The sequence below is a fragment of the Centruroides sculpturatus genome, unplaced genomic scaffold (assembly GCF_000671375.1).
Source record: "Centruroides sculpturatus isolate CEXI.00-Female unplaced genomic scaffold, Cexi_2.0 scaffold391, whole genome shotgun sequence".
NCBI lineage: Eukaryota > Metazoa > Arthropoda > Arachnida > Scorpiones > Buthidae > Centruroides > Centruroides sculpturatus.
Genome location: NW_019384657.1, coordinates 578,757 through 606,313, shown reverse-complemented (window position 1 = coordinate 606,313; position 27,557 = coordinate 578,757). Strand labels below are relative to the sequence as shown.

The window sequence follows — 27,557 nt, the reverse complement described above, 5'->3', positions numbered from 1 at the left end:
AAAAATAAATGAGAATTGCTAAAACTATTGTAAAGTTGAAAAATTATTTATTAGATTTAAAAACTTATGTTAGAAATCATAGAAATTATAAAAATATAAAAAAGATTGATTAACCTTAGATGTATTTAAATTAGCTATGTGTTATTAAACAAAGAAAAACCGCAGCATAAAAACAAATAAGTTAGCTATAAGTGTTATAAAATTGTAAAAATTATTTGTTAAATTTTGAAAATTGTTATAACAAATAGTAGTGTAAAAAGATTATTGCAAAAACATTTACATTAGCCACATGTTAGTACAAATGATCTGTAGAAACAAAGAAAAAGCTACTAAAAAATATTATTTTTTAATAATTTATAAATTTTAACAATGAAAATCCTGTAGAATATAGTTATTGTTTAGTCTTCTAAATAAAAATAAAAACCAGTGTGAGATTAAGTGATGAAGATGACAAAGTACTGTAAAAGTGCATGCATGATTGGAAACTTTCTTTTTACAAGAGCCTTTGGAAAGAATGCACTAAAAAGTGTTGTTGATGTTTTAAGAAAAGTTTTAATTACACAAACTTTTATTTATCTTAAAAAAACAAAAAAGGTACGTTATTGAAAATGTTAATTCACAAATTTAATACTATTTATAACTTAATATAATTTACAGTAACAACAATAGAATGAAAAGAAAAGAAAAAATGAACAACCATGCATGCACCCATCTTAAGAAATTATGTTTAAACATTACAAAAGTCTACTACTATGAAGTGCAAATTAGAAGGTATGTTCTCTCTTAAAATTATATGAGTAGTTTTAGAGATTTATTTATATGTAGTAATTGAATGTACATTTTCAAAAACAGTTGACTGAGGAGGGACATTACAATTCTGAAATGCGTATTCACTGAAATTTAATAAATAATGATAAACTGCCTAGTGTCTGATTGATCGCACTTCATTGTGCTAAAGAAATAAAGAAAAAGAAAAGACACGGTTTCAAATTTACTAAGAATATTTTACTAATTACTAAAATGATTGTTAGTAGTTTTAAGTATTAATAATTTTAAGTATTATTTAATAAACTTCTAATATAATGCTTAAAAATAATGATTTAAAGAAATATCATTATATTCCTTATAAAAAAAAACAATTCTGAAATAATAACATTATCAATTTACACATACTTTTGCAGATTTTTCAACTTCCACCAGACACATCCGACAATTACCAGCAACAGAAAGTCTCTCATGATAACAAAATCTTGGTATTTCAACTCCTACCATTGCAGCTGCCTATATTTATATTTATTTATTTAAAAATAAAATTTAAAAAATTATAATCAATTTTCCTTTATTTCATTATTTACAATATTTCAACCTGTAAAACAGTAGTTCCTGGTTCAACTAGCACTGGTTTGTCATCAACAAACACTTCAATCTTTTTGCTATCTTGTACCGAAGTCGATGCGCTTGCACGAACTAAAAAAGAAAATTAAATCAAAATGTTCATTAAACTTCTAAATAAATTATGTTATAGCAGATGACAGATAACTTGCCAGATTGATTCCATACAGTTCCTATAGATTGTTTTATGCATTTTGAAGATATTCGTAGCATCGTTAAAAGTAGTTTTAACTTCAGTTAACTGAAATCAAAGTTTAAATATTATAAAATTTGACATCAAAGATAAAAATCAACATGGTGCAAACATATAAAATAAACTGAATGTGGAGTACATGAATATCATTGCAAAAATTAAATGATATAAGCAATTTAAGATAAATTAAAATCTTTCATATAGAAAAACAGAATTGCAGTAAAGCTGGAAAAGTTATTCCAGCTTAACTGTGCTGGTGTTGGCACAATCTGATGGACTGATCAAAAATGATTCAGCAATTGAGCAATTGATTACAATCTACAGCCTGTTAAAATGCAAAAACATTTGTAATATCCATAAGAATACTAATTCCATAATTTTTGCAATGATATTCATATACATATAAAAAAATTTTATTGGTTGTATGAGTTGATAGCACTATAATCTATAAAGCTTTCTTGTTATTACAGCACAGTTAAGAGCATGTGCAGATAGCAAATCAAGGAACGAGAGAGATGTTTTTTATTTCAATGGTCAAGGATATCTTTTTTATTTTAAAAATTGCATTTTTTGCCCTAAACAATTTCAGTTTTGTGTAAAATAAATGTCAAAGAAAAGCATAACTTATGATTTCAAGATGAATGGAAATAAAATATCTATTTGTTGCAGGGTTACCTATATATGCTACTGTTTAATTTCTAATGCATCAATGTCTAACAAATAATAATAAAAATAATCTGGGACCTCATTACCTTGCAATACATAAATATAACTGTGTTTATACATACAAGAAAGACATCAGCTGTACACAAAGTGTTTAGCCAGCAGAAAAGAAGGTAAGGGAAGGGGGAGGAGAAGGAAGGAAGGAGAGGAGATAGACAGTAAAGAAAAATAGGATTCCTCTGAATGGCATATGTATGGCTACAGTACCCTCTACATTTGATGTTGGCGTGCAGTTTTTAGGATGCAAGGCTGTAGTCCCCAAAACGTCTAAAAGAAAACCTGAGTGCAGAGAACACCAATAATTCAGTGCTGCCACGAATAGCTAAGTGTAGAAGTTAGTGTCAAGTGCGTGTTATTAAGAAGACTTATATCTACTTAATACTAATGAAACTGAACATGATAACAAATCTTAATACTACTTAACAGCTAGACAGACAGCATGAAAAGAAAATGAACACAATGACAAACTAGATGAGATGAACAGACCAACAGAGACAAATGAGCAAGACCCCCAAATTTTGTTTATTAATTAATTAATTTTTTTATTTTTTTAAACGTTAACTTATTCACTAACTAAACTAACCTACCATAACCTAGGACGAATCTAACCAGGCAACTAATGCTAACAAACCCTAATCTAATTTAACTGAATCTATTATAACCTAACCAGAAACCAAGCTAAGAGTCCCTAATCTAACTTACAATTAGGACTAACCGAATTTAGACTGAAAAAGAAGACAAAAAATAAGAATTAAAATACAAAGTTAAAAGGCAGCTATATACTGACAGTTGAAACAAAGCAAGAGAAAGCTAATTTCCATCTGTGCCCCTAGAGTGAGTGCTCTCAAGAGCCCCACTAAGGGATATGAATGCAAGCAGATGACAGAACATTGAACGTGTGTGAATGAGTTGATTTGCAAAGCCAATTGTATCCTTCAAGAATAGCAGCTCTCTTTAAACTATCCCTAATGTGACTGTACCTATTGCAGTGAAAAACTAAGTGAAGTGGTGTTTGGTCCTACTGAATACCACAACTGCATTGTGGATTGTCCCAGTGCCATTGCCATCTTTATGGCAGGACCCCCAATCCAAAAGTAATAAAGTTACAAATAAAAAACAGGTTAATTAAATTAAACAAATTATTAAAAATATCAAATACTTTATTTCTCCTATACATAGTTGAAAATGATCTTAAAACTGAACAAACTTACAAAACTTTTGATACTTCTTATTCACCACACATCTGCCAAAAACAGTAATTTCTTCCTGCTGTGCGGAAAGAAAATGCCACTTCCTGGCCGAGGGAGATGAAAAATTGTATATACTCCATGGAAAAAAACAAATAATGCATCCCTAGGTCTGTAATATACCATTGTTTCTGTTTCATTAAGGGGGCCCCATCTTGGTCCTGGCCCAGGGCCCCTTACGTTCTAAATACAGCACTGGATTGTCCCCAAGGTTAAATCTATGCAAGTATTGTTTAAAGTTGCCATGTCCTGTAAGTAACTGAGTGAGGGTGTAACTAGGATAAAAGTGGCGAAAAATCGCAGTAGTGTCAACCTTGGGGATGAAAGTGTAGGTGAGCCTACCAGTGGTGTCATGGTCCCAGCTGTCTCTCCAGAAAATGAAGATTTGCTTCTTGACGTGATTGTTGATGTACGAGATAGGAATGTAACTGAAAGTACTAGTGACTGAAGATTTTGCAGCTTGTTTGACAAGATGGTCAGCAGTCTCGTTGCCGAGAACCCCCGCATGACCCGAGACCCATTGGAAATCTATTCTAATGTTGTCTAAGTGTCTGAGAATGTGGTGTATGAGATGGTGTATAAGCGGCTATCAGACTTCGCAATCTTGTGTAAAGCTACCCTACTGTCAGAATAAATGCGATAGTGTAAGTAGTCTTTTGTCCTTCCTATGCCTAATGTGAATTAAGCTCATATAAATAGCTAAAGTTTCCACTAGTGCTACTGAGCAGTGTGTACTTAGATTGTGAAGCTTGTGGCCCAAGTCGGAGTAAACTAGGAAAGCAGCATCCACATCGTCACCCATCTTGGAACCATCAGTGTAAATCCTAAACATGGGATGATCACCTGGATCTTAGAAGTAAACATCAGGGACAAGCTGGTGGGAGAGGTGGTAACTGTAAGTTGGAAGGGTATTTTTGTCAATGCTGAATTTTTTGATATCATCGATCAAAGTCAAACTGGAGGGAATCTTACCTACTCTAATCATTTTGTCGACATCCGTAAGACACTTAGCAAGGCACTAATTTTTATATCAATTATAGTCCCTGACTGAGAGAGAGATAGTTTACAAATCAGTTGCACATTAGTAAATACCTTAGTAGAAGTTGGTTCCTTGGTTACAAATCAGTCGCACATCTGTAAATACCTTAGTAGAAGTTGGTTCCTTGGTTACAAATCAGTCACACATTAGTAAATACCTTAGTAGAAATTGGCAGATCGATGTACTGCTGGTCTACAAGGTAGTTCAAAAGGTGCTTCAATGAATCGAAAGGGTGGACATCTTTGGATGTGTTGAGAAGGGCAGAGGATTGACAACAGCTTGAGCAGTATCCAAAAAAAGACTGGACAGGAACACCAGTTCAAAGGTGGGAAAATAATGATGATTGGACCTTGCGTTTTATTTGGGGTTCCTTCCTGTTTTCCCCTTGCCCTTCTTTAGCAATGTTGCAACATCAATGTCCAATAGCAATCTTTTTTGATTCTTGTTTGAGGTGACACATTCAATGTGTCACCTCAAACAAGGAAGAAAGTCTGTGGGAAAAGTTATAATCATATCTTTTCTGATTTTTCTGAAGCAAGTCCAGGTTTTCACACATATAACTACCACAAAGTGGATATAAATTGCCAATTTGTCACTTTTCAATGAGTATTTGATCAGGTTACTAGGTATTGAGATATTCTCAACTTTTGCTGAATTTAAGTCTGTTCAATCAATCAACATCCTAACCTAGTTTGTGTTATACAGTATAATACAAACAATATTTCATTTTGGTTAGTGTTTGTTTTACTCATTTATAATGGTTTGTATAATAATGTACACCAAGGCTAATGCAGCTGAATAAGCAAATCAATAACAATCCATTTGCTTATCTAGTTAAATTTAAACCAGTTTACTAGGCAATGCACTCAATCTTTTTGCTCCAGTCTTCATTACAACCTTTCAGGTTTGGTCAGACATTTCCAGAAATTTTCCATTTTTTTAAGGCTTCTCTCAACTGTTTGCTGGAAGGAATCCAATTATCAGTATAGTGCCTTGTACTTTGAATTTACAGTAGAGCGTCGTTTTTCCGAAGGTTGGTTATCCGAAGGAATTCCAGTCGACAAATTTAAATTTTCGCCAGTGCTGTGGCGCTGTAATCTTTGGCTATGTCTTTGGCTACTCAAATATTTTACGTTTTTGATACTAAATTAACTTCTGAAGTATAATTTTTTATTGTTTTTATATTTTTCAATATATTTATTTTGTTTGTACAAAATAAAAAAATAATTTTTAAAGATACAATAGTCTTTGTTAGGATTAACATCAACAAAAATTCAACGCGAAGCGACACGCAACGGAGAAAAATTTCAACACGGGATAAATTAATATATTTTTTCGTACATAATTGGTTATCTGAAAAATAAGTTATCCGAACAACCCGAGTCCCCAATTGATTTGGATAAACGACGCTCTACTGTAATTCGTTCCAGCAGCCTATTTGAACTCCAAGTCAATTTTTTCCATTAGAAATAATGTAACGCAAATTAATTTGAGTAAATTAAACTTCACTCTGACACCGGGGATGAAATACTAAATACAGAACCTGTTACCGGTGTAATTTGCGTGAAAAAATCTTCTCTCCACAAACGTTTTCAAGCTTTCCAAATAGCTCTTCTTCAGGTAGAGAAAAAATTCCGACGAAACACTTCGAAAAATGGAACGTAGATATTTAAATAAAAAATCGAATCTAAAAATAGAATGCAGATGCTTAAACAAAAAATATGAAACTCGCTTAACGAACGATCATTAAGATGGTCATGCGTTGCTATTTATAGATCGTTGTTTATGAGGGCCTGCCACACTATAGAAAGATTAATCTCATCCTTCCGATTTATACATGTGGTCCGGTGGTTAGCTTTACAGATGGATATTTTTTGTTTAAACATCTGCGTTCTATTTTTAGATTCGGTTTTTTATTTAAATATCTACGTTCCATTTTTCGAAGTGTTTTGTCAGAATTTTTTCTCTACCTGAAGAAGAGCTATTTGGAAAGCTCGAAAACGTTTGTGGAAAGAAGATTTTTTCACGCAAATTACAAATTAATTTGTTTCCAGACTCTAAACAATACCCATTTTGATAAACTTAAAACAGCAAATACACATAATTTAAGGTAAAAGTAACAAAATTAATTGCCCTTATAATAAATTAAAACATGAAAACAATAAATAAAATACATAAATACTGATGATAAAATGTAAATTGCATTTATTGGTCTCACATCATCAACTTCAATATCTTAAATATGGGCACAAGATCCACTACAAGCATACTACTTCATGCTTTGTAATAAGTTTCTTTTTCATCTCAATCATCAACACTACAACTTTCCTCTTAGACTTTGTTGCTTCTACCCTCTTCTTGGATGCCATAGTTAATAAGTAAATATCATATTGAGTTAAACAGAAAGTGTTTGTGTTTTTTAACAGCCATTGTTACTTAACAGAGATGTGTAATTTAAGTATAACAGTTGCAAAATTTAACACATTATTACTAATGTGAATTTGTATTCTTTGTTTAAAATCTTAAAGTTTTTATTTCACATTTTATTTGAATAAAACAAAGTTGAAATGTCTTTGGATAAAAAGTAATCAGACTTATTATGATTTATGAGTTTTGGAAAGAATATAACATAAAAATAGGAAAAGATATTTGTAACATGTATAGGGAAGATGTCCTAAACTTTGAACATGTCAAATGTGGTTTAAAAAATTCTGTTTTAGAAATTTTGAACTAAACAATACAAAGGGTACCCGAAAGCCATAGACAAAGAAAAATTGAAAGAACAAACTGTTAAAAATTGACAAATAATAGACAATATATATATATATAACCAAACACAAAAAATAAAGCAAAAAAAAGCCTCAAAAACATATAAGTGCAACACAAGAGAGAGAACAAGAGACAACTTGGATGCATTTTGCAGAGTGAATTTTGCTTCAAATGCATTTTTTCACTGTGCATACAGTATGAACTTTGAAACATCATTCAAAGTCCAAAGCCAACTTTTCTCAAATTTAGCATTAAAATTTATAGTCATTCAATGTACAAGGCACCTCTGTACTATATTTACATTTAGTAAACATTTTAATTTATGTTTGTATGATGTACTATGCATCAACTCTACGACAGGAAATAACTAATTGACAATATATTTCAAGTCATATAAGCATTTTTAGTTTGTCTTATAAACAAATAATCACTAACTTTAAACACTGTTTTAAAATACAGTTTTGATTTTTTAATTTTCATCATTTTACAAATCATTTAGCACTATAGAAAGCAAGTTAAGGAAAATGGTATCTCATTAGGAACCCATCAAATCACGCTTCTTTGTTTTGCTAAATTACAGCAACACAACACTTGGGCGATCTGCCTATAGGAGTGCTTTCTGGGAGGTCTTTTTAAGAGTAACCAGTCCCTATTCAGACGTTATACAGGTGGAGAAAACCAGGAAAAGTCCATCGTCCCAGCCAGGCACAAACCCACGACCGAACTCCCAGCGTTCAGGGAACGGTGGCCGCAATTCACGCTTCAAGCTGCAAATAAGATATTGCAGCTTTAAAGCAGATATGACCTTAAAGCAAGAGCAAGATATTTACTTTTGCTTTAAGAAGTAAGATCATATTCTACGAATTTATTTAGAAGTAAAGGAAACTATAAAAAAATTCACGTTAAAACTAATCCTACACCGTCTTATTATTATTTTATACAAATAATGAATCGCGCAGGTTCAAAATATTAATATAAATCTGAATTGTTACAAGTTGAAGCTATTTCTGTTTTCAGTGTTGCATATGCATCTCTATTTTTAAACTATTTTTTAATGATAACAGAATTAATTTCCCCCGTCATCACTTAAATGCATTAACAATAACCATTGTAATTAATGAAAAATTAATAATAGTTACCGATTTTAAATTAACTGTTTTTTAGAAAAAAATCTTTAAATAACCTTTTATAAAGTCGTTAGTCCACCAACAGACCACGACCACACCACTATCTCGCCACCTGCTGTCAGAATTCGAATTTATTAATTTGAAAAATTATTAATAATTATTTACTAGTTAAATATTTTAATACTATTTTAATTATTTTTTTGAATTAACTTTATGTATTTGTAAAATAATTTGTAATGATTTTTATAGAAAATTAATTACTAATATATGGCAAAAATCGTACAGTAAGACCCCGCTTAGCGCTGATTCGATATAACGCGGTCTGTTCGAACCCTAAAAAACCTCAAATTTTACGCCGATTTAAATTATCGCGGCATTTCATTGATTTGTACATAATACGATTATTTACGAACACGAACCAATCAGCAAAAGGTGGCAAAAAGGTGTACTTTCTTTAAATCTGTGTTTGTTTGGTGCAATTTTGGATTCATATATCACGGATGCCATAGGCAATATCGACTCGTCTTGGCAAGAATTAACTGATAAATGCACGAACGAAATGTGGAAGAAGTTATGGCTGAAAGTATCCAACAATTCTCGACGAGAAGATCCTATCGCTGTATCATTAGGTCAACCAAATTGTCAACCTAATCAATACAACAGGACTAGGAGATATAGACGAGTGGGATATTGATGAGTTACTGCGGGTTTCTTGTGAGAGCCATACCGACGACAACCTTCGAGAACTGGCAGAACATGAAATTCATGTGGAATTGGAAAATAGAGATTCTGAAGACGAAGAACCCAAAAAGTTTCTCTACAGATTTCCTTAGTAAAAGTTTAGTAAGATAACCGAAATCGCCAATCAAACTGTAGCGAATGATCTAGATTTTGAAAGAAGTGCCAAAGCGAAACAAAGCATTTTGGATGCAATCTTCCGCTACCAACATTTGCTTAAGAAAAAAGCGACAATTGAAACTTAATGACTTTATTGCAAAAGAACAAGAATTTCAGAAAAGTCGGGACCTTCGTCACAAAAAGTGAACTTTACATTTCTGTGTACATATGTTGAGTGTTATTTAACATATATTATTATACAAATTAATATAAAAAATAACTTAAGAGCAATGCAGCGAGGCAGCCCACCCAGTCATACGCCGACAAGGTCAAGGTAAGTCCTATTTCTTCTTTCAGCTCGGATACAGTCGTGATCATCGAAAGTTCCGACCAGAACGAAAACACAGAAGCCATAAAAAACCAAGATAAAGGAAAAGCTTGATTCCAAAAACTTAAAGTTGGAGTCAAGAAAATCAGAAAAAGTAAGAATCGTAGCCTGTTGATGGAGATGGAAGGGAAACACAAAAGTAAAGACGTGGTGAAAGAAATAAATAGCATCCAGAACCTATCAGCCAGAAAACCAAAGAGGATCTTGCCAAAGATAGCCATATTTAATAATGTGTCATCCAGCCTGAAGAGGCCTGATATAATTGGGAGTCTTTACAACCAGAACGACGCCCTTTCCCGGAATTATGCAGACATAGAAGAATTTAAAAAAAAAGATTAATATCAAGAGTAAATGGGGGAGCAAACCCCAAGTCAACCCTTGGAAGTTGACCTTCTTTATCTTAAGGATTGTTTTCCGAGGTTTCGGAAAACAATCCTTAAGATAAAGAAGGTCAACTTAGAATGGGTCCGGTGTCGAAGAGCACTACAGTATTATACAATGCTATAAGCGTTGTAGAATGGCCATCTTGCCAGAGAACGCCAGATAGACAGAAATTATTGTAATCACTGTGACGGACACCACAGATACACAGAATGCAGAAATAAAAGCACCGCCCCTAAATGCATCAAATGTATAAGGAACAAGTCACCAATTTTTGCACATAAGGCTAATCACTCCTCCTGCACTGAACGACAAAAACCTATAAAAGCGATAACATCAAGAACAGACTATGGATAACCATAGCCTTACCCAGCAAATCAGCCAGCATCCACAAAGTTCAATCTATAACATTAAATTAGTGCAGGTAAATCTTGGAAAGGGAGTAGCAGCCGTTTCGCAGCATGTTGCATGGGCCAATACCAACCTAGTTATCTTGGTCGTTCAGGAGCCGTATCAACGTGGTAGTGTCCCTCTTGGCTGGCCAATCGGCAAAAATCAACTCTTCTACTGTAGCAACAAGCCATCTTGGGCTATCATCTGTATAAATAAGCCACTTATTATTAACTGTACCTTAATTACTAGGTTCTGCAGCCAGTTCCAGACGTTTATCGAAATCTCCAGCAATAACGACAAGTGGATCATCGGTAGTGTTTTCTTTCCCATGGAAGTTGACAGTTGAGCCTCGTTAGATGGCTTAACCCTAGCAACTTACATGTTGATACAGACACGTACGACTTTTGCGGCATATAGGGACACTCCGACCACATCATATACGACTGTATCCGGCTGGAAAGGATTCGAAGCACCAGTCTTCATTTGGAAATCCAATGTCCTGCTCCCAATCACCTTGGCTTGTAAGCAATGTAAGTTTGTGTCCGATATTTGTAAACTTGATTAACACATATCACAAGATCAAAAATGTAAAATGGTAAAAATTTCAATAGTGTAAGCTTCATGCATTTAACCTGTTCCATAACAACACTGTATATTAACTCTTTCCGCCCTGTGGGTACTAAGAGGGCCTCTTTTAGCAAGCCCATTATGGGTTCGGCCAGGCTCACAATGGAGCGGCCGGGTGGTGAGAGATGGGGGCCGACATATCCGGTCGGGACACCCCCGAAAAATTCTGGGGATTTTTCGACGGTCCAGATTCGATCCCCTAGAGTGGTCGGCTGCTATCTACGCTCGGCCATCCGGCCAACAAATACAAGCCTTTAGAATAGCTAAAGAAATCTTTGTTGGGTTACGAATTTAATTTTTATTCTTCGCTTAATGATAAAATTAATTCCACAGCTATGTTCAAGGTACACAAGCTTTTTCAACATTCACAAATTTATTACATTATATTAATCACTAACTTTTTTTAATGATTTTATATAAAAATAAAGCTTATTCTATCTACCACATACATGTATATGATATGTTATTCAAAATAAGAAGTTATTATATTTATGTATATGTTACTTATTTTGTTATGAGTACCTATTGATTTTATTTATTTTCTTCGCCTTTGTAAAGACGAAAGTCAAATCAATAAAGAATTATTATTATTGTACGTTAATTGAGTAATTTGTATTAAAGATCACAATACATTATTCCAATTTCATGTGCACTAGGGGTCCACCAATGGTCAAGCGCTCTTCGTACCCTGAACGCTGTGAATACAGTCCTGAGTTCGCGCCTCGCTCGGACGGGCTGCCACGTGGAGTTTTCCGGGTTTTCTCCACGTCTATAACGCCTAAATAGGGGTCAGTGTGGAGCACCGAAAGTGGGTCGAAATTCGTGCACAAGAAACTTTTTAAAATTTTGTATAGAAAAAAAATCAATAATAATAATAATTTAACGTTGTAAAAAGAAACCGTCAGATAAGAAAAATAAAGAAAAACGAAAATTGAATATTTCATGTCCATAAAAGGACATGTCTGTAAAAATTTCCAAGAAAGATGAACTTTACAAGTTAAAACAATAGATGAAAATATGTCTTCGATAGGGATCGAATTGTCAGTCGGTCTGGGTTCTGATCTTGTTACGTTTCGTAACGAGTAAAAAACCAATCGGAAAGGAGGGGTAAGTCGACATCGACCTATCGGAATGTTCGGTCTGGGACCCAAAAGAAACTTATAAAAACCGCGCGAAAAAAGGATGTGACGTTCTTGGTTCGACGTGTTTTTGTGCTCCTGGGATTCATACCATAACGAAAGCTGTTTCGTCATCCCAAGATTTGGTCTTCGCTCTACCGTCCCTTCAAGAATCGTCAAGGTACACTTGGTCGCCGGAAATCATCTTTTCAAGTCGTGCTGAGTGCCCCGGGTCCGTCGTTCTCAACCTCTCGATCGTTGGAACATCTGCACGTTTTGCACAGACTTGTTTACAATTTTGGATAGGCATTACACCTTATTATAGAGATAGTTGTAAGAAATTTTTATTTTTATTAAACGGTTTGACGATTGGGAACCCGTCTCTGAGAGATTTTTTTTCACTCCCACACGATAGTCGTGACCGAGTGACGATCCTGACTAACGCTATCAGTCGACAGACCTCACACCAGTTTCCCTTAAAAAGACCTCCCGTAAGGCGTCCCCCTAGGCAGATCGCTCAAGTGTTGTATTGCTATATATTAACAAACAACAACTTGTGCATTAGACCCATATTGTAATTTCAGTTTTACAGTATTGTTCAATTTGCGGGTGGATAGATGAGTAGTTAAAGACCTACTTCTCTGGGAACCTGGGATCGAAAAACCCCAGGAAATTTTTCGTGGAATGATTTATCCGGGTTCCGTTTCTCATTACATGGTCGCCCCATTGTGGGTCTGGCCGAATCTATAAAGTGCTTCCTAAAAAGACTCTGTTAATGCATACAGGGCAGAAAGAGTAAAAAAATAAGTATCGTGCAAATGGGGTCCAGTTAGAGTTGTCAGATACGTGGAGATAAAATCCGGAACAAAATAATTTTTCCGATAATATTGGGACACTTCAATTCTAGGTCGCGCAAATAGATGTGTATTTTTATCCCGCCAGTGACAGAAAAAAATTTAAAATGCGAAAAAAAATACTTTATTATAGGAACAATTTTTAGAATTGTTCGGCCAGATTCACAATGAGCTTGCTAAAAGAGGCCCTCTTAGTGCCCACGGGTCAGAAAGAGTTAATTTGTTTGTTTTGCATATTGGCACATTGTCAATACGATGTATAATGAATTATGGAAACTGCATATTCGTTATATGAAAATTGCAATGCTTTGTTAGTTGTAAGTTCTGGCCTCTAATAAATAAAATCTCAATCAAACTAATGGAGTTCCTTGGCTCCATTTCAGTTTGATCTTGACAAATTGTTTATTCGAGTTAACTATTTAATTCACCTTACATCCAGTGTTGCCAGATGTTTTTTGCCCTTGTAGCCAAATAATTTTTAAAAAGTAGCCCAAAAGTAGCCAACTGCTCGAGCAGTTGGCTACTTTTGTACCAGGTGTTGTTCTACCTAGTACTTTTGTACTAATCTAGTACCTTTTTACTTGTCCCAGTACCAAGATACCCAACACCATTTTCCTAGTACCATTCATGAAATCCTAATACCTTTCCTTTCGAAACATTCATTTTTATTCTATATTTCTGTATTTTTTTACTTTACTTTGACAGTAAATAGATGTTTTTATTGCTTCGTCATTCAAATGCAGCAGTTGAACGTATTTTTTTACAATTAAATTTAATGAAAACTAAACTACAAAATCGAGTTCTTACAGCGATAAATGTTAAACTTGGAAATCATCATCTGCTTCAACCATACAAAAACGTTCTAGTGAAAAAGATTCTGATGATGACGATCTTACCAGTGATTTTTCAACGTGATAATTTCAAATTTTAGTACTTCATGTTCATTTTGCTCATTTGATTGTTGTTGAGGAATTATAGCATTCTTGTAATATATGAATTTTGTATGTTACATGTAACAACTATATAAAACATTTACAAGAAGCTGACATTGGCAAACAGTTGCAATTAGCGTAACGTTATTTGTTACTAATTTTATGAAAAACAATTAAAATTTATAAAAATTACGCCCTAGTAACCATGTTTGGTACCATTCCGTATAGCATAGCATTTACCATTAGTCATTTTTGTTTATAGGTGCATTTTCTTTTCTTATTTCTTTCTTTCTAGGATATCATTTATCTGGAATTTATATTAAATTTTCTTTAAAAAATAAGCTGTGAGGATCCGAATTCGGATGTGTTTATATCATCTCATCATAAGATCACATCGTAGTCCTACTTTCATTTCACGGTGTCATAAGATCACAGTGTAGCTATACTTTTGTTCAATAACTGTCAACTTTTACACCTGGGAGCTAAACATCTGCTAAGTTCTCAGGCGTAATAACGACGCTTTCTCATCACCTTTCGACCCAGTATAGCGATTTTAACAATTCAACATTAGGGAAGAACAACAAAGTGAGTCAGTCGTCGCCAGTTCTTCCTTGGGATTACGTCTACGAAAAATCTGTGCTCCTTGGGATACATACCTCTTCGCTTGTGACAAATATCCAAAAAATCGTCTAATATCAAGAATCGCCTAATATCAAAGAAAAAGAACTATTGGATTATTGGACTTCCCGAACTTTCTGTCTTACCGACTGGGATCCAGATCAAGCTTTCAAACAAGGTAACTATCGACACGCGAACTTCTGTAAACTCTCTCTCTCAAAACGGGAAGAAACGTAATATCTTAATATCTTAATANAAATAAGCTATTATAAACTAAAAAGTCTCCTGTCAAGCATGACTGAATACTTACTGGAGCTATCTTTTTAAAAAGTTTAAATTTAATTAAGTAAATTTAAAATTACGCCATTTGCCAAAATATTTAAAAATGCAACTTAATGAGGAAAATTTCCCCAAAGTATTCTCGGTCCTTTCGGAAAGAATGGCTTCAAGAAAAAAATCTTAAAGGTGCTTACCTTTAAGTTTTTTATCTTGAAGCCATTCTTTCCGAAAGGACCGAGAATACTTTGTCCATTTTCCCATTTTAATACCAATAATAAATAAATTTTAAAACTTATATAAATTATACTTTGTTTAAAAACAAAACGAGTAGACTGCACAACAAGTATTACCGTTCTGTGCGCAAAACAAAGGTTGAAATAATTTGTGTAACCAGCCCAAAATGTTGCCAAGTCAAATTTTTGTAGCCCAAAAAGTAGCCAGTGCACCAAATGCTTTTTTTAACGCCAAACTGAAAAATAAGTAGCCAAATCTGGCAACGCTGCTTACATCATATTTCTGGAGGCGCCTCTAACGGAGAATTTGCAAAGCAAGGAAGCTGGCAAAGGATAATTTTAAAGACCGTGACCGTGTGTTCAGATGACCCGGAATCCTCAAATAGTGAAGTATGCTTTGCGGCAGCGTATAAGAACGTTTCCACTTAAACAAGTTAAACATGACGAATTCTGTGTCCAAATGTTTGAAGGAAGCCGTAGAAAAGAGTAATTTGAATTCGGAAAGATTAAGAATAGGATTGGCGACTGCCGTCTTCGTGGCTTATGCAGCAAGAATAAGTTACCCGGTTATAAGTAAATCTTTAACCTCTTTAAGAGATAAAGCTAAAGAAGCGCAGAATAGAATATCTTCTACTAGTCCACAAAAAACAAATTCTTTAAACGATGAAGTGTGTAAAGTTAAAAAGGAATCGAAAAGTTCAAAGAAAGATTCGTCGACGTTTGCTGACCTCAAGAAGTTTCCTGCTTTTAATAAAGAATTCATATTTCAATTAACTAAACTCTTAAGAATCATGATACCAGGATTACGTACTTTGGAAATGGGCATATTGGTCATGCATACGATTTCTCTCATGTCTAGGACATTTTTATCCATATACGTTGCTAAATTAGAAGGTTGTGTTGTCAAATTCATCGTTCGTAAGGACATAACTAACTTTGCTTTACAGTTATCTAAGTGGATACTCGTGGCGGTTCCTGCTACCTTCGTCAACAGTCTGATACGGTTTTTGGAAAGTCAGCTTTCGTTGGCTTTTCGTACCAGATTGGTACGGTATGCCTATTCCTTATATTTCACCAACCAGACTTACTACGGTGTCGGAAATTTGGACGGTAGATTGGAAAACGCCGATCACTGTCTCACCGAAGACATCACCACTTTCGCTCAGTCCATGGCTCATTTGTATTCGCACATAACCAAACCGTTATTAGACATAGTCGTTACTAGTTTTACTCTTTATAAAATGGCACACGACATGGGTACTTATGGTGTGGAGGGTATCGGTTTGGCGGCTTTTATGGTCGTGTTGACCGGACACGTCCTGCGTAAAGTGTCGCCCAAATTTGGGAAATTAGTTTCCGAAGAAGCAAAGTTGAAAGGATATTTAAGATTTGTGCATTCTCGATTAATAGCGAATGCGGAGGAGATTGCATTTTACGGAGGCCATCAGGTAAATTATTATTATGCATTGAAATTTATGTGAAATTCAGGTAATTATTTAAATATTATTTTTTGTCTTAGTTTCACTTAAAGACTATGTAAAAAAATTGATTTCCTTAAGTTTACACAAAATATTACATTTTATTATTTTTGCATTATGACATACAAAATTAATACAATTTACTATACTGATTAACTTTGTATGTAAATTATAGTTTTTATAAACTGCTGTAGTGAATGGTGGCAAATAGTAAATTTTAAAATTAAATGCAAAANAGTAAATTTTAAAATTAAATGATATTATATTATATTAGCTATAAGATATTTCTTTAAATTATTTATTTGTTAAACCTAAGATAATGATTTTAAGTTATTTATTTAATGAATTCATAATAATAATTTGTTTAGGCTGTAGAATGTAATATTAGAAGCCATTTAGATTTGATTAAATTTTTATTACTACAAAAAAAATTTAAAGGTTTTAAAATTATACAAATATATATAAGCCTTAATGTTTTAAATAGAAAACCAAAAATTGTTATATATTTAGAAAAATTTATTTTAATATATAATTTATTACTTTTAAAATGAAAGATTCTACATAAACTGCTAAAAAAATAACTGCTCTGTGATTTAGTCACAAAGATGAATATATTATTCTAAAGTATGAAATTTAGGTTCATTACAGTATTTTAATACGTGAGTAGTCTGAGTAGAGCTGTTGGGAGAGGAAACTGGAAATTTTTCCCCAGGCTCAGAGAAAATTTAGGGGCCAGTAGTAGTTTCTACCCCTATAAATTAATGTTATTTTTACTAACAAACAAAAGTATTTAAACTTGTGTAACATCATTATTAATAAACATATTTCATTTGTGTAAAAATGACAGAAGGGATCTGTTCTTAGCCCTGGGCCTTATACCAAGCTTTTAATAGCCTTGTCTATAAATGTCAGTCTGCAAATTTATAGATTTAGGTATGGTATATGCTTTTTTTTTTTTTTTTTTTTTTTTAATTTGTGGTTTTAGGCCCCTTGCCGCTCAGAGAACACAAAGAGGCCAAGAAAGAACTGTGTGGTGGAGTAGACCGACTCTTCTGGATGATGAGTTGAGGGTGGTTTCTTTTGTAGGGTGTTTCAATACATTCTGCTTATATGCTTTAATAATATTAGTACTTATGGCTAGAATTTTACCAAGCAACGTGATTAATGAATGGCGAGCAGTGCAGCGGAGGAAGTAGGAGAAGTAAGTTATGGACTCAGTGCAAAGGTATTATTTTGGAGAGAGAGGAATAGAGCTTGAATTTTATTTATTTAGTGTATGCAAATTTTTTAAAAAGCTCAAGATAAAGTTACACAAATTAAGAAGGAGGGTTTAGATTATACAGTTTTGTGTCGGTATAGTGAGAAAGAGCTGGTCGCGAACCGAAAAGGCCGCGAAGAAAGCGCGCGATAATTTGGCTAAGATGAGAAAGGCTGCACACGCTAGGGGGCGTGGCAAACGCCAAAGCTGCAGTACTGGCATGTGCCAGGGAAGGAAAGAGACACTAAAAGCAAGGAAGTAACCGGCAGCCTCATTCAAAACGACTCCAGTGTCAACAAGAAGTGAGTAAACAGGCTCTGATAGAACAAAACTAGGCAATAAAGCTAACAAAACGAATTGGGTCTCAAACACAATAAATATCTGAATTTTTTTTTTTTTTTATAAATCTTAACAAAGTCTAACAAACGCGCCCCGAGATGGAGCCGCAATCGCGATCTGCGAGTATAAGTTAAAACTTCTTGTAAGGGGAGGCATGGGAGGGGGGTGGTTTGTGGGAGCCAAAGTCTGAGAGTTTTCGATCTGTTTTTTCGAGGTCCTGGTTGTGAGAGATGACTTTCTCAAGGGAGTGCCTCAGTTGTTTGAAGAGGTAGCTTGCCTCGTCCAGCTCGTACATAATTTTATCCTTAAGCTGCTTGCTAAGGTTTCTGGAGAGGTCTAGGGCTTCTTCAGGTATGGTATATGCTGTTCAATGATAGATTGCATATATGACAGAGGTTCTGTAAGATTATAATGGAGCTGGAAAATTCATGAATGTCTACAGGGTGAGTCATAAGTCTCCATAAAAATGGTGTAAGCAGTGACTAATTTTGTTTTCGTTTTCAGGAAGGTGAACCAATTGAAAAGAAATGCCACTAATGAAGGAAGAACAGATTGACATTATTCTGTTGCATCATATGATACCATTTGTACAAATAAAATAAACATTATTCTGTTGCATCATATGATACCATTTGTACAAATAAAATAAACATTAGTCACTTCTTTCACCATTTGTATGGAGACTTATGACTCACCCTCTATATCTTTTCTACACTTAGATATTGTTTTGATACATAAATACTTATTATTGTATTACAAATAGCCTATATAAGTACTACGAGTAGACTGTACCATATAGTTTCTCTAGGTACAGTACACACTGTAATATTCGTTTGATAATATATTTCTCAGAATATATTCCTGTCATTAAGCAGTGCATACTTGTATCTAAATACTAAGGATTTCATTTAGATTCCTTTATTTGTCAAGTGATCACATTTTCCCATCCAGAAGAATTTCAGATACATATATTTTTTAAACTCTTTATGTTTTATGTTAAATCTTTTATTTGAATTTGAAATTCTGATACTATTTATTTTTAAAATATAAATAAGTTTACCAACCACAAAATTCATTATCAGTTAAAATTAATTTGTAGTTCTAAATATGTTTCAAATTTAATAAATGTTCTTAAGATGATTCTTCTGATATTATAGAAAATGACATTAAAAATACATAAGTCACTTCTGAGAGTGATAAATTGTTTTTAACTATTAAATGATTATAAAAATGTAATTTTGATTAAAACAAATTCATTTATTTGAATGGAGATTAATTATATAAATTAATGTATGAATGCTTTTAAACAGTTTAATTAATATGAAATAACGAAAATTTTATTTACGTAATTTGATATTTATCATTATTATGAGAAAAAATCATTTTATTTATACAGTAATTAACAGTTTTGAACAGTTAATTGAAATGAATTAATTTTGTTTAAAAGTTTCAGATTCTAAACAATAAATTTTCCTTAAAATATTAAATAACATCTAGTATAAGAGATTATTTTTCTAGGTGGAACTGTCTATTTTACAAAAAAGTTATAAAGCTCTAACTAGACAAATGAATCTCATATTTAATAAGAGGTTATGGTATGTAATGTTGGAGCAGTTACTTCTAAAATATTATTGGAGTGCTACAGGAATGATCATTGTTTCTCTACCTATATTAATGGGAACAGCAAAAATTGATAAAGGTAAATATAAATTTCATTCTATTTCCCTCTCTGAATATAAAAAATTTAGTAAAGAAAACACATAGAAAAATCTTGTTACAAATGAATAAATAATGCAATCTGCTTTCAGTGTTATCAATTTGTCTTTTGATTGTAATGTTGCATGTTTGAAATCTACTTTAGACAGATAGGTTCTGTGTTTATTTGTTTATAATTGATATGATTATTTATATTGAAATGGACATAAAAAAATGTGGCTTACATATTTAAATAAATTAGACAATGTCAATTATCATTAAATTAAAATATTATAAAGAAAAAAATTTATTTTAGTATTACTTTTAAAATGAATTGCACTATTAGAATCTGATATAATATTACTGGATATCAAATATTAAAGATATGACAACAATGTTTTGGAAAAAGGATTAAATCCATGCAGATGCTGTACTTCATCTACTAAAATGGCATTACCAAAGCATTGTTAGTATTGATGCTGTGTGTTGGTTTTATGACAAAATCTGATATTTTAGTGTTTTTTGCTTCCACTGAAAGTTTTGACAAATGTGGATTATGTCCTTGTGCTAAAATATTGTCAATATATTAAGGATTAGTTAAAAGAAAATCAAAAGTGTTTTGTTTTTTAATGTTTACTTAATAATTTCTAAGATTCATTATAATAGCATTTCTGTTATTTATTATTGAATTTAATTATATTGTCCATGAATAATTTATTCCAGTACATTATAGAAGAACTGAGCAGAATGTTCTTAAAATTAATAACTTTTGTAAAGTTACTACAAAAAAAAATATGTGAAGGGTAACTTAATTCAAAAAATCAATATCAAATAATTACGTTATATTAGAATTGCCAGAAATTAAGAATTTATGAAAATAAGAATAAATGCAATGAAATTATTAGAAAATTCAATTTTTTAACTCAAAAACTAGTTTGTCATCCTTGAAACTTTGAAAAGATTGTTAAATAGTGTATATAATTCGTCTCTGTAATCCAAAAGGCTTTTTTGGTAGACGGACTCACAGCAAAACTTTTAGTCAGGAACTCACTTTTATTCTTTAAAAAATGACATACTAACCCGAAATGCATATGTCATTTTTTAAAGAATAAAAGTGAGTTCCTGACTAAAAGTTTTGCTGTGAGTCCGTCTACCAAAAAAACCTTTTGGATTACAGAGACGAATTATATACATAGTAACATACAGCAGTCCAGATACAGAATTGTTAAATAATGTAGACAATAATTTTAAATATTTTGTTGTTTTTGTAGAATCCATAAAATTAAAGGAAAAAAAAGAAATGACTTTATAAATAAAAACATAAACTGTTTTTTTTTTTTTTTTTATGTATTGTCACATCACATGTACAAATTAACACTTTCTATATCCATGCTGTACTGCTATGTTCTGAATGCGTTTCAACTTCGCCTTTGTTACTTCAGCACGGATATAGAAAGAACCTGATACACGACCTTGCCCGCGCATACGTATCACGAATAGCCACATGCGACACTTCTAACACACAAGCGGTGGCCCACGGAACACACAACGTAAATAGCACACAGTCTCGTGCGGTGGTTGAGTACAACCACCGCACGAGACTGTGTCCACCTCAACTCCGTTTACAGGGAGATTGCCACCCATACTAATACTAAGATTGCATACAAGAGGCCTAGCACTGTATATGGGCTACTCTGCGGTGGCAAAGACAAGATCAATAAAAAGCAAGCACCGGGTGTTTACATGGTCCCTCTATGGGACAACAGGTTTCAAAGGGAATTAGTTTATATTGGGTCCACAAAACGCTCTTTAAATAAAAGATTGCAGGAACACAAATACAACATCGTTAATAAACGGCACACCACCGCCCTATCAACTTATGCCACTGAACCCGGCATAAGAGCTGACCTACATGAGGCCAAACTGATCAAACTTTCTCACTGGGTGGAACACCTGCGAAATCTAGAGGCACTGGAAATTTACAAAGCCGGGTTACGCACCAATTGCATTAACGCTAATGATGCAGTCAGTGTGTCACACGCTTGGAAGTACTGCTATGAGGTAGCGGGCGATGCCCACTCCAGCAGTTAGAGACCACATCCCCATTTGGTGTGTTTATTTATATATATTTATATAATTGTATGTATTACATATGACATTCTGTCGCCATGGCAATGCACATGCATAATTGTATTCTTTTAAAATCCGTTTGTGCTGTTTCATTTTTCAAAATAATTTCATAATTATTGTTCTATGCTTGCACTGGTTTGAATCTAACTGGTTTTTAAACCTGATGAAGACCGAAGGTACGGTCGAAAATGTTTATTTATTATTAAATTGTTTACTACTGGACGTTTAAAGGTTTTGGAGTGTTAATTTATATGCTTTCCAGTATTCATGTAAGAAGATTTTAAGTTTAAATCACATGTACATGGACAACATAAAACTTTATGCATCCACACAGAAACAACTTCATCAACTCCTACAAATCACACATTCATACACCAAGAACATACAAATGGAGTTTGGCCTAGACAAATGCAAAACAATTCACATAGAAAAAGGAGTCCTGAAGAAAGATTTTGCACTTGGTAATGGAGATGTTACTGAATCCATGGAAGAGGGCAAGTTCTACAAGTATTTAGGATTCTAACAGGCCAAACTAACAGAACATACACAAATAAAGCAAACATTAATTAAAGAATATCAAAGTAGGTTAAATGCTATCCTCCAAACACAGTTAAATGCAAAACACACAGTTAAAGCAATAAACACATATGTCATCCCAGTACTCACATACTCTTTTGGAGTTATACATTGGACTCACACAGATCTTGAGCAACTCCAAATGAAAACAAGAACAACACTTACTAAGCATAAACATCATCATCTTAAATCCACCACAGAAAGATTAATCCTTCCACGTAAAGATGGCGGACATGGCCTGATTGGCATAGTAAACATTCACTACAAACAAATACAGTCACTGCGAGAGTTTTTCTACAGAAAACAAGAAATATCATAATTACATAAAGCAGTAACTCTAGCAGACTGAAATAACACACCATTAATTAAACTTAGACTCACATCGTACGGACACAACATAACATATAAAAAGCATAGATTCCGTTAAGCATTTGTGGGCTCAAAAGTCACTCCATGGCAGGCATCCTTATGACCTCGGCCAGGATTTTGTTGACAAAACTGCGTCAAACAGCTGGTTAGCTCGGGGATGCCTCTTTGGAGAGACGGAAGGATTCATGATTGCTATACAGGATCAGGTCATAATTACTAAAAACTATAGAAAACACATACTCAAAGATACAACACTCACAAATGACACATCAGGAAATGTCACATCATGCCAGAAACTATACAACACATCATTTCTGGTTGCAAGCTCTTGGCATAGACAGATTATTTACACAGACATAATCAAGTAGCAAATGTAATACACCAAGAGCTTGCAAACAAACACAAATTATTAGACATTCATGAACCATATTACAAATACATTCCACAGACAGTATTAGAAAACAACACACACAAAATGTACTACGACAGAGCCATAATCACAGATAAAACAATTTATACAACAGACCAGACATCACACTCATTGACAAACACAATAAAATCACATACATTATAGACATATTCATTCTAAACACTCACAATATACAAAACACATTCACTGAAAAAATTAGCAAGTACACAGAACTCGCCCAGGAAATAAGGCATCTGTGGAGGATGGATAGGATGCTTATTGTACCTGTTGTTCTCTCCTGTACAGGTGTGATACCACACACACACTACACAAAAGCCTGGGAACATTACAATTGAATAGAAATACATACATCACATTACAGAAGGCCTCTATATTGAATACATGCCATATTTTCAGGAAATTCCTGAATACAGACACTGACACACTTATTTAATTTTATTTTTTGGTTGCTATGTCTTGACTCTGGTCCGACGTTGTACACATCCACCGGTATCAACTGAGTATAACCCACTAAATACTATATAATAATAATACAAATTAAACAAAAAATTAAAATTTAATAATAATAATCCTTAATTTACAAAAATTGTGTATATCTATGTTAAAAAATTTTTGTAAATTAAAGTTTATTATTATTAAATATGATTATTGTTATTGTCCCTATTAGAAGCCCACCTACTGGGCTTAAACATGGGCTTCTGTTAAGATTATTATTTACTTTTCCTGGCTTTAAGATAACTCTCCAGAAGAAAATTAAGTAAGTTTTTAATAGCATTGAATTGGTATGTCAGTATATATAACATTTCCTGTTGTAAGTTGAGTAAACAAGTATTGATTACATAACCAGCAAAGAGATTTTAAAAATATTTCCTCTAAGAATTATGCAATAGTAATAATTCAATAATTTTATAAATTACATAGGATATTATACAAAGTATATCCAATATAAATTATTTTTTAATCAAATAAAAAATATTAACTTACTTTATAATTTAAGTAAATGTAATTTATATAAAAATTTTAATAAAAATTAAAAATTTCAGGTCAAAATACATTTAAAAAAAATGTTTACACTTGAATACAAATACAAATTTGAAGTGGTCATAGAACTTCTGTCCTTCATATTTTGTTATTGTGAAGGATGTGTAAGAACAATTTAAATTTTATTTGTATTTGCCTTCAATTTTAATATTTTTAAATAATTATAAAATAAGGTTTCAAGTCTTCTTCATAAAATATGTTAACATTGTGGAGAAATTTTATTAACTAGTTAGAGTAATAATAATGATATTACATATAAATGACAAAATAAAGTTATGTTCATATTTTTCCTATTAGAAACCCACCTGCTGGGCTTAAACATGGGTTTCTGTTGACTATTATTTACTTTTCTTGGCTTTAAGATAACTCTCTATAAGAAAACATTGGATTAGGAATCTGTTTCCTTTTTGTAAAAAGTATAGCAAATTTGATCCCAAGTGTTGCTGTGACTATATATAACTCTATGATATAGTTAAGCTTGTGTAAAAAATTGCTGAAACGATTAAGGAAAAGAAAAGACAGTTACTGGTGTTTAAAAGAATTTCATTAGAATGTGATGTTTATTGTATGTTTAAATAATTTCTCAATAAAAATAATATATCATAATTGGATGGATGACTATTAGAACAGTTTTAATCAAAGAAATAGAAAAAGATAGGAATAGACTTCTAATATAGGTAAGTTTAAAGAATTAACTGAGTTGACATTAGTCTTAGTTAAGTGTGAATTAAGTGTATGTAAATGAAAAGCTATCTGAGAGAAAAAAGATAAAGTACTAAATTTAATATGTAAAAATGTAAAAATAAACATTTAACTTTTTTTTTTTTTTAATTTTAAGTTAATATTAGCATTTATATATATATATTTATTTATTTTAATCTGAAAGCCAGATTTAATTATCCATGAAATTGTTCAAAGTCATTGCCCAACTAGCATATTCTTGGAATCTTTATATATAAATATAGTAAGGTATTTTATTATCCGTATGATTGATCATCTGGATAGACTTCTTCAATGTGAGTGTTAATTATCAGCAGTGATTTTAATCATATCTTGATGTCTTCTAACATGATATAATAGTCTTGAGATTATTGAGTCATCACATGACATTTTTTTAAGTTCAATAATCAATCTATGAAATAAATTTGTGTTTAATATCACATAAAAATACCTTTTTTATTTTTTATTTTTCTGGTTTAATTGATTATGTTAAGGCTGATTTTAACCTCTGGTTATACAATCTCTAGCAGATGGCAGTGAAAATTTAATGCTTTTTCTATGGGGAAAATGATTTTCAAAAATGAAGTAGATAGAACCAGCTACTAGCTACTAATTTTTTCCCAAAAATCAAAACCTTATACTCTGGGCAGTATGTATTGATATATCAAATTTATTTGAGAACTACTCAATAGTTCTTTCTACAGAGAGCTCTTTATTATGATTACACAGTCTATTGTAATCATACTGTTTATATATCACTAATTAAGCTTCNAAGTATAGCAAATTTGATCCCAAGTGTTGCTGTGACTATATATAACTCTATGATATAGTTAAGCTTGTGTAAAAAATTGCTGAAACGATTAAGGAAAAGAAAAGACAGTTACTGGTGTTTAAAAGAATTTCATTAGAATGTGATGTTTATTGTATGTTTAAATAATTTCTCAATAAAAATAATATATCATAATTGGATGGATGACTATTAGAACAGTTTTAATCAAAGAAATAGAAAAAGATAGGAATAGACTTCTAATATAGGTAAGTTTAAAGAATTAACTGAGTTGACATTAGTCTTAGTTAAGTGTGAATTAAGTGTATGTAAATGAAAAGCTATCTGAGAGAAAAAAGATAAAGTACTAAATTTAATATGTAAAAATGTAAAAATAATCTTGAAATGATAAATAATTGTTTTCTTTATTAACTTATATATAATAATATATATGTGTATATATATACAGATAAGATCATCCCTAAGAATTGAAGAACTTTGACCAATATGTGGCTCATTGATTTAACAAATACATTTTTAATTTCCATTCTAAATCTGTAATTAAGTAATAGCAACATAAATTAATTAATTATTTATTAAAATTGAGGTAAAGTATTGATATCATTTTTGTAATTTACATCTATAAAACTGGAATTTTAAATTAGAATTACTGTTAGATTCACAATATATAAATTGTTTATAAGCAGGAAAGTGATAGATTTTATTGATAATAAAACATTTGCATCTGATGTACAGAAGGTTAATTTAACAAATAAATTAACTGTTTTTCCTGTTTGATAAATTCTAGATATGACATAAACAAATCTTTAACCTATGATTTAATCTTGATCTGATTAATCGAATAAACAAGATTAGAGCAATATTTATGCTTTAATTATAAGTTTTAAGTCAAAATATTAAAGAAAAAACTTAGTATGAAATTTTTGTTATAATTTAATATTATATAAAATTTAAATATGATCCATCATTAAAATTTAAATGCTAAATTAAAAGATTTTTTAAATTGACAGGTGATGTGCTGAGTGGAGATGATGGAGTTAGTAGCAGAACTCAATACATGACCACGGCTAAAAATATACTCATTGCTGGAGGTGATGCAGTCGAAAGGTTAATGTCTTCATACAAAGAAGTGAGTGTGTTTTATCAATTGATATCAAAGGTCAAATTATTTTATTTTTATACAGGTTATTGATTTGTGATAGTAATATCATGGTTTATTGTTAACAGCTGTATAAGTTATCTACTAATAAAAAAATGAATATAAATGAAGAAATTGATTCAAAATTTTTTAAAATTAGTATTATATTTTAAATTTGTCAGGCTTTAAATAACTTAAATACTTTAAAAAATAATATATTTAAATATTAATTTTATATTGAAATTTTGAAATTTGTATTACATATAAATGTATGTATACATATAATAATAAAGTAGTAATAAGTAAACAAAATACAGCAATGAGTTGCATAACTTTCCCAGTAAAAGCACTTAAAATTGCATGTGGTACATGGTTGCATGTGGTTAAGGTCGGTATTATTAGGAGGGGAGATATATTTGGGTCCCTTTTGTAGTATGCCGTGCACT

The 27,557-nt window shown here is 32.1% G+C and overlaps 2 protein-coding genes and 1 long non-coding RNA gene across 3 annotated transcripts in view; 2 read left to right on the top strand and 1 right to left on the bottom strand.

Moving 5' to 3' along the window:
• Window positions 1–5,682, bottom strand: part of LOC111626473 (NADH-ubiquinone oxidoreductase 75 kDa subunit, mitochondrial-like) — a 42,880-nt gene extending 37,198 nt beyond the window's left edge. The window contains exons 1-4 of the mRNA XM_023369850.1: window positions 3,520–5,682; window positions 1,545–1,633; window positions 1,367–1,467; window positions 1,174–1,281 (exon numbers count right to left, since the gene is read on the bottom strand). Of these exons, the coding sequence (XP_023225618.1) occupies window positions 1,174–1,281; window positions 1,367–1,467; window positions 1,545–1,605 (270 nt within the window). The 5' untranslated portion in view covers window positions 1,606–1,633; window positions 3,520–5,682. The remainder of the gene's footprint in view (window positions 1–1,173; window positions 1,282–1,366; window positions 1,468–1,544; window positions 1,634–3,519) is intronic.
• Window positions 307–998, top strand: LOC111626474. Its single transcript, XR_002756887.1, has 3 exons — window positions 307–594; window positions 658–771; window positions 853–998. It is a non-coding gene; the product is annotated as an uncharacterized LOC111626474 (long non-coding RNA).
• A 9,773-nt stretch (window positions 5,683–15,455) lies between the features above and the next one.
• On the top strand, window positions 15,456–27,270 carry LOC111626472 (ATP-binding cassette sub-family D member 2-like). Its single transcript, XM_023369848.1, has 3 exons — window positions 15,456–16,598; window positions 19,744–19,924; window positions 26,984–27,270. The coding sequence occupies exons 1-3, from the start codon at window positions 15,591–15,593 to the stop codon at window positions 27,163–27,165; spliced, it is 1,371 nt and encodes a 456-aa protein (XP_023225616.1). The 5' UTR covers window positions 15,456–15,590; the 3' UTR covers window positions 27,166–27,270.
• The last annotated feature ends 287 nt before the right edge of the window (window positions 27,271–27,557 follow it).

Excerpts from the sequence above, each read along its gene's own strand:
- LOC111626472 (XM_023369848.1), top strand. The coding sequence starts at position 15,591 with ATGACGAATTCTGTGTCCAAATGTTTGAAGGAAGCCGTAGAAAAGAGT. Across the intron at positions 16,599-19,743 it reads CATTTTACGGAGGCCATCAG|GTGGAACTGTCTATTTTACA; the intron begins GTAAATTATTAT and ends TTATTTTTCTAG. Across the intron at positions 19,925-26,983 it reads AACAGCAAAAATTGATAAAG|GTGATGTGCTGAGTGGAGAT; the intron begins GTAAATATAAAT and ends TTAAATTGACAG.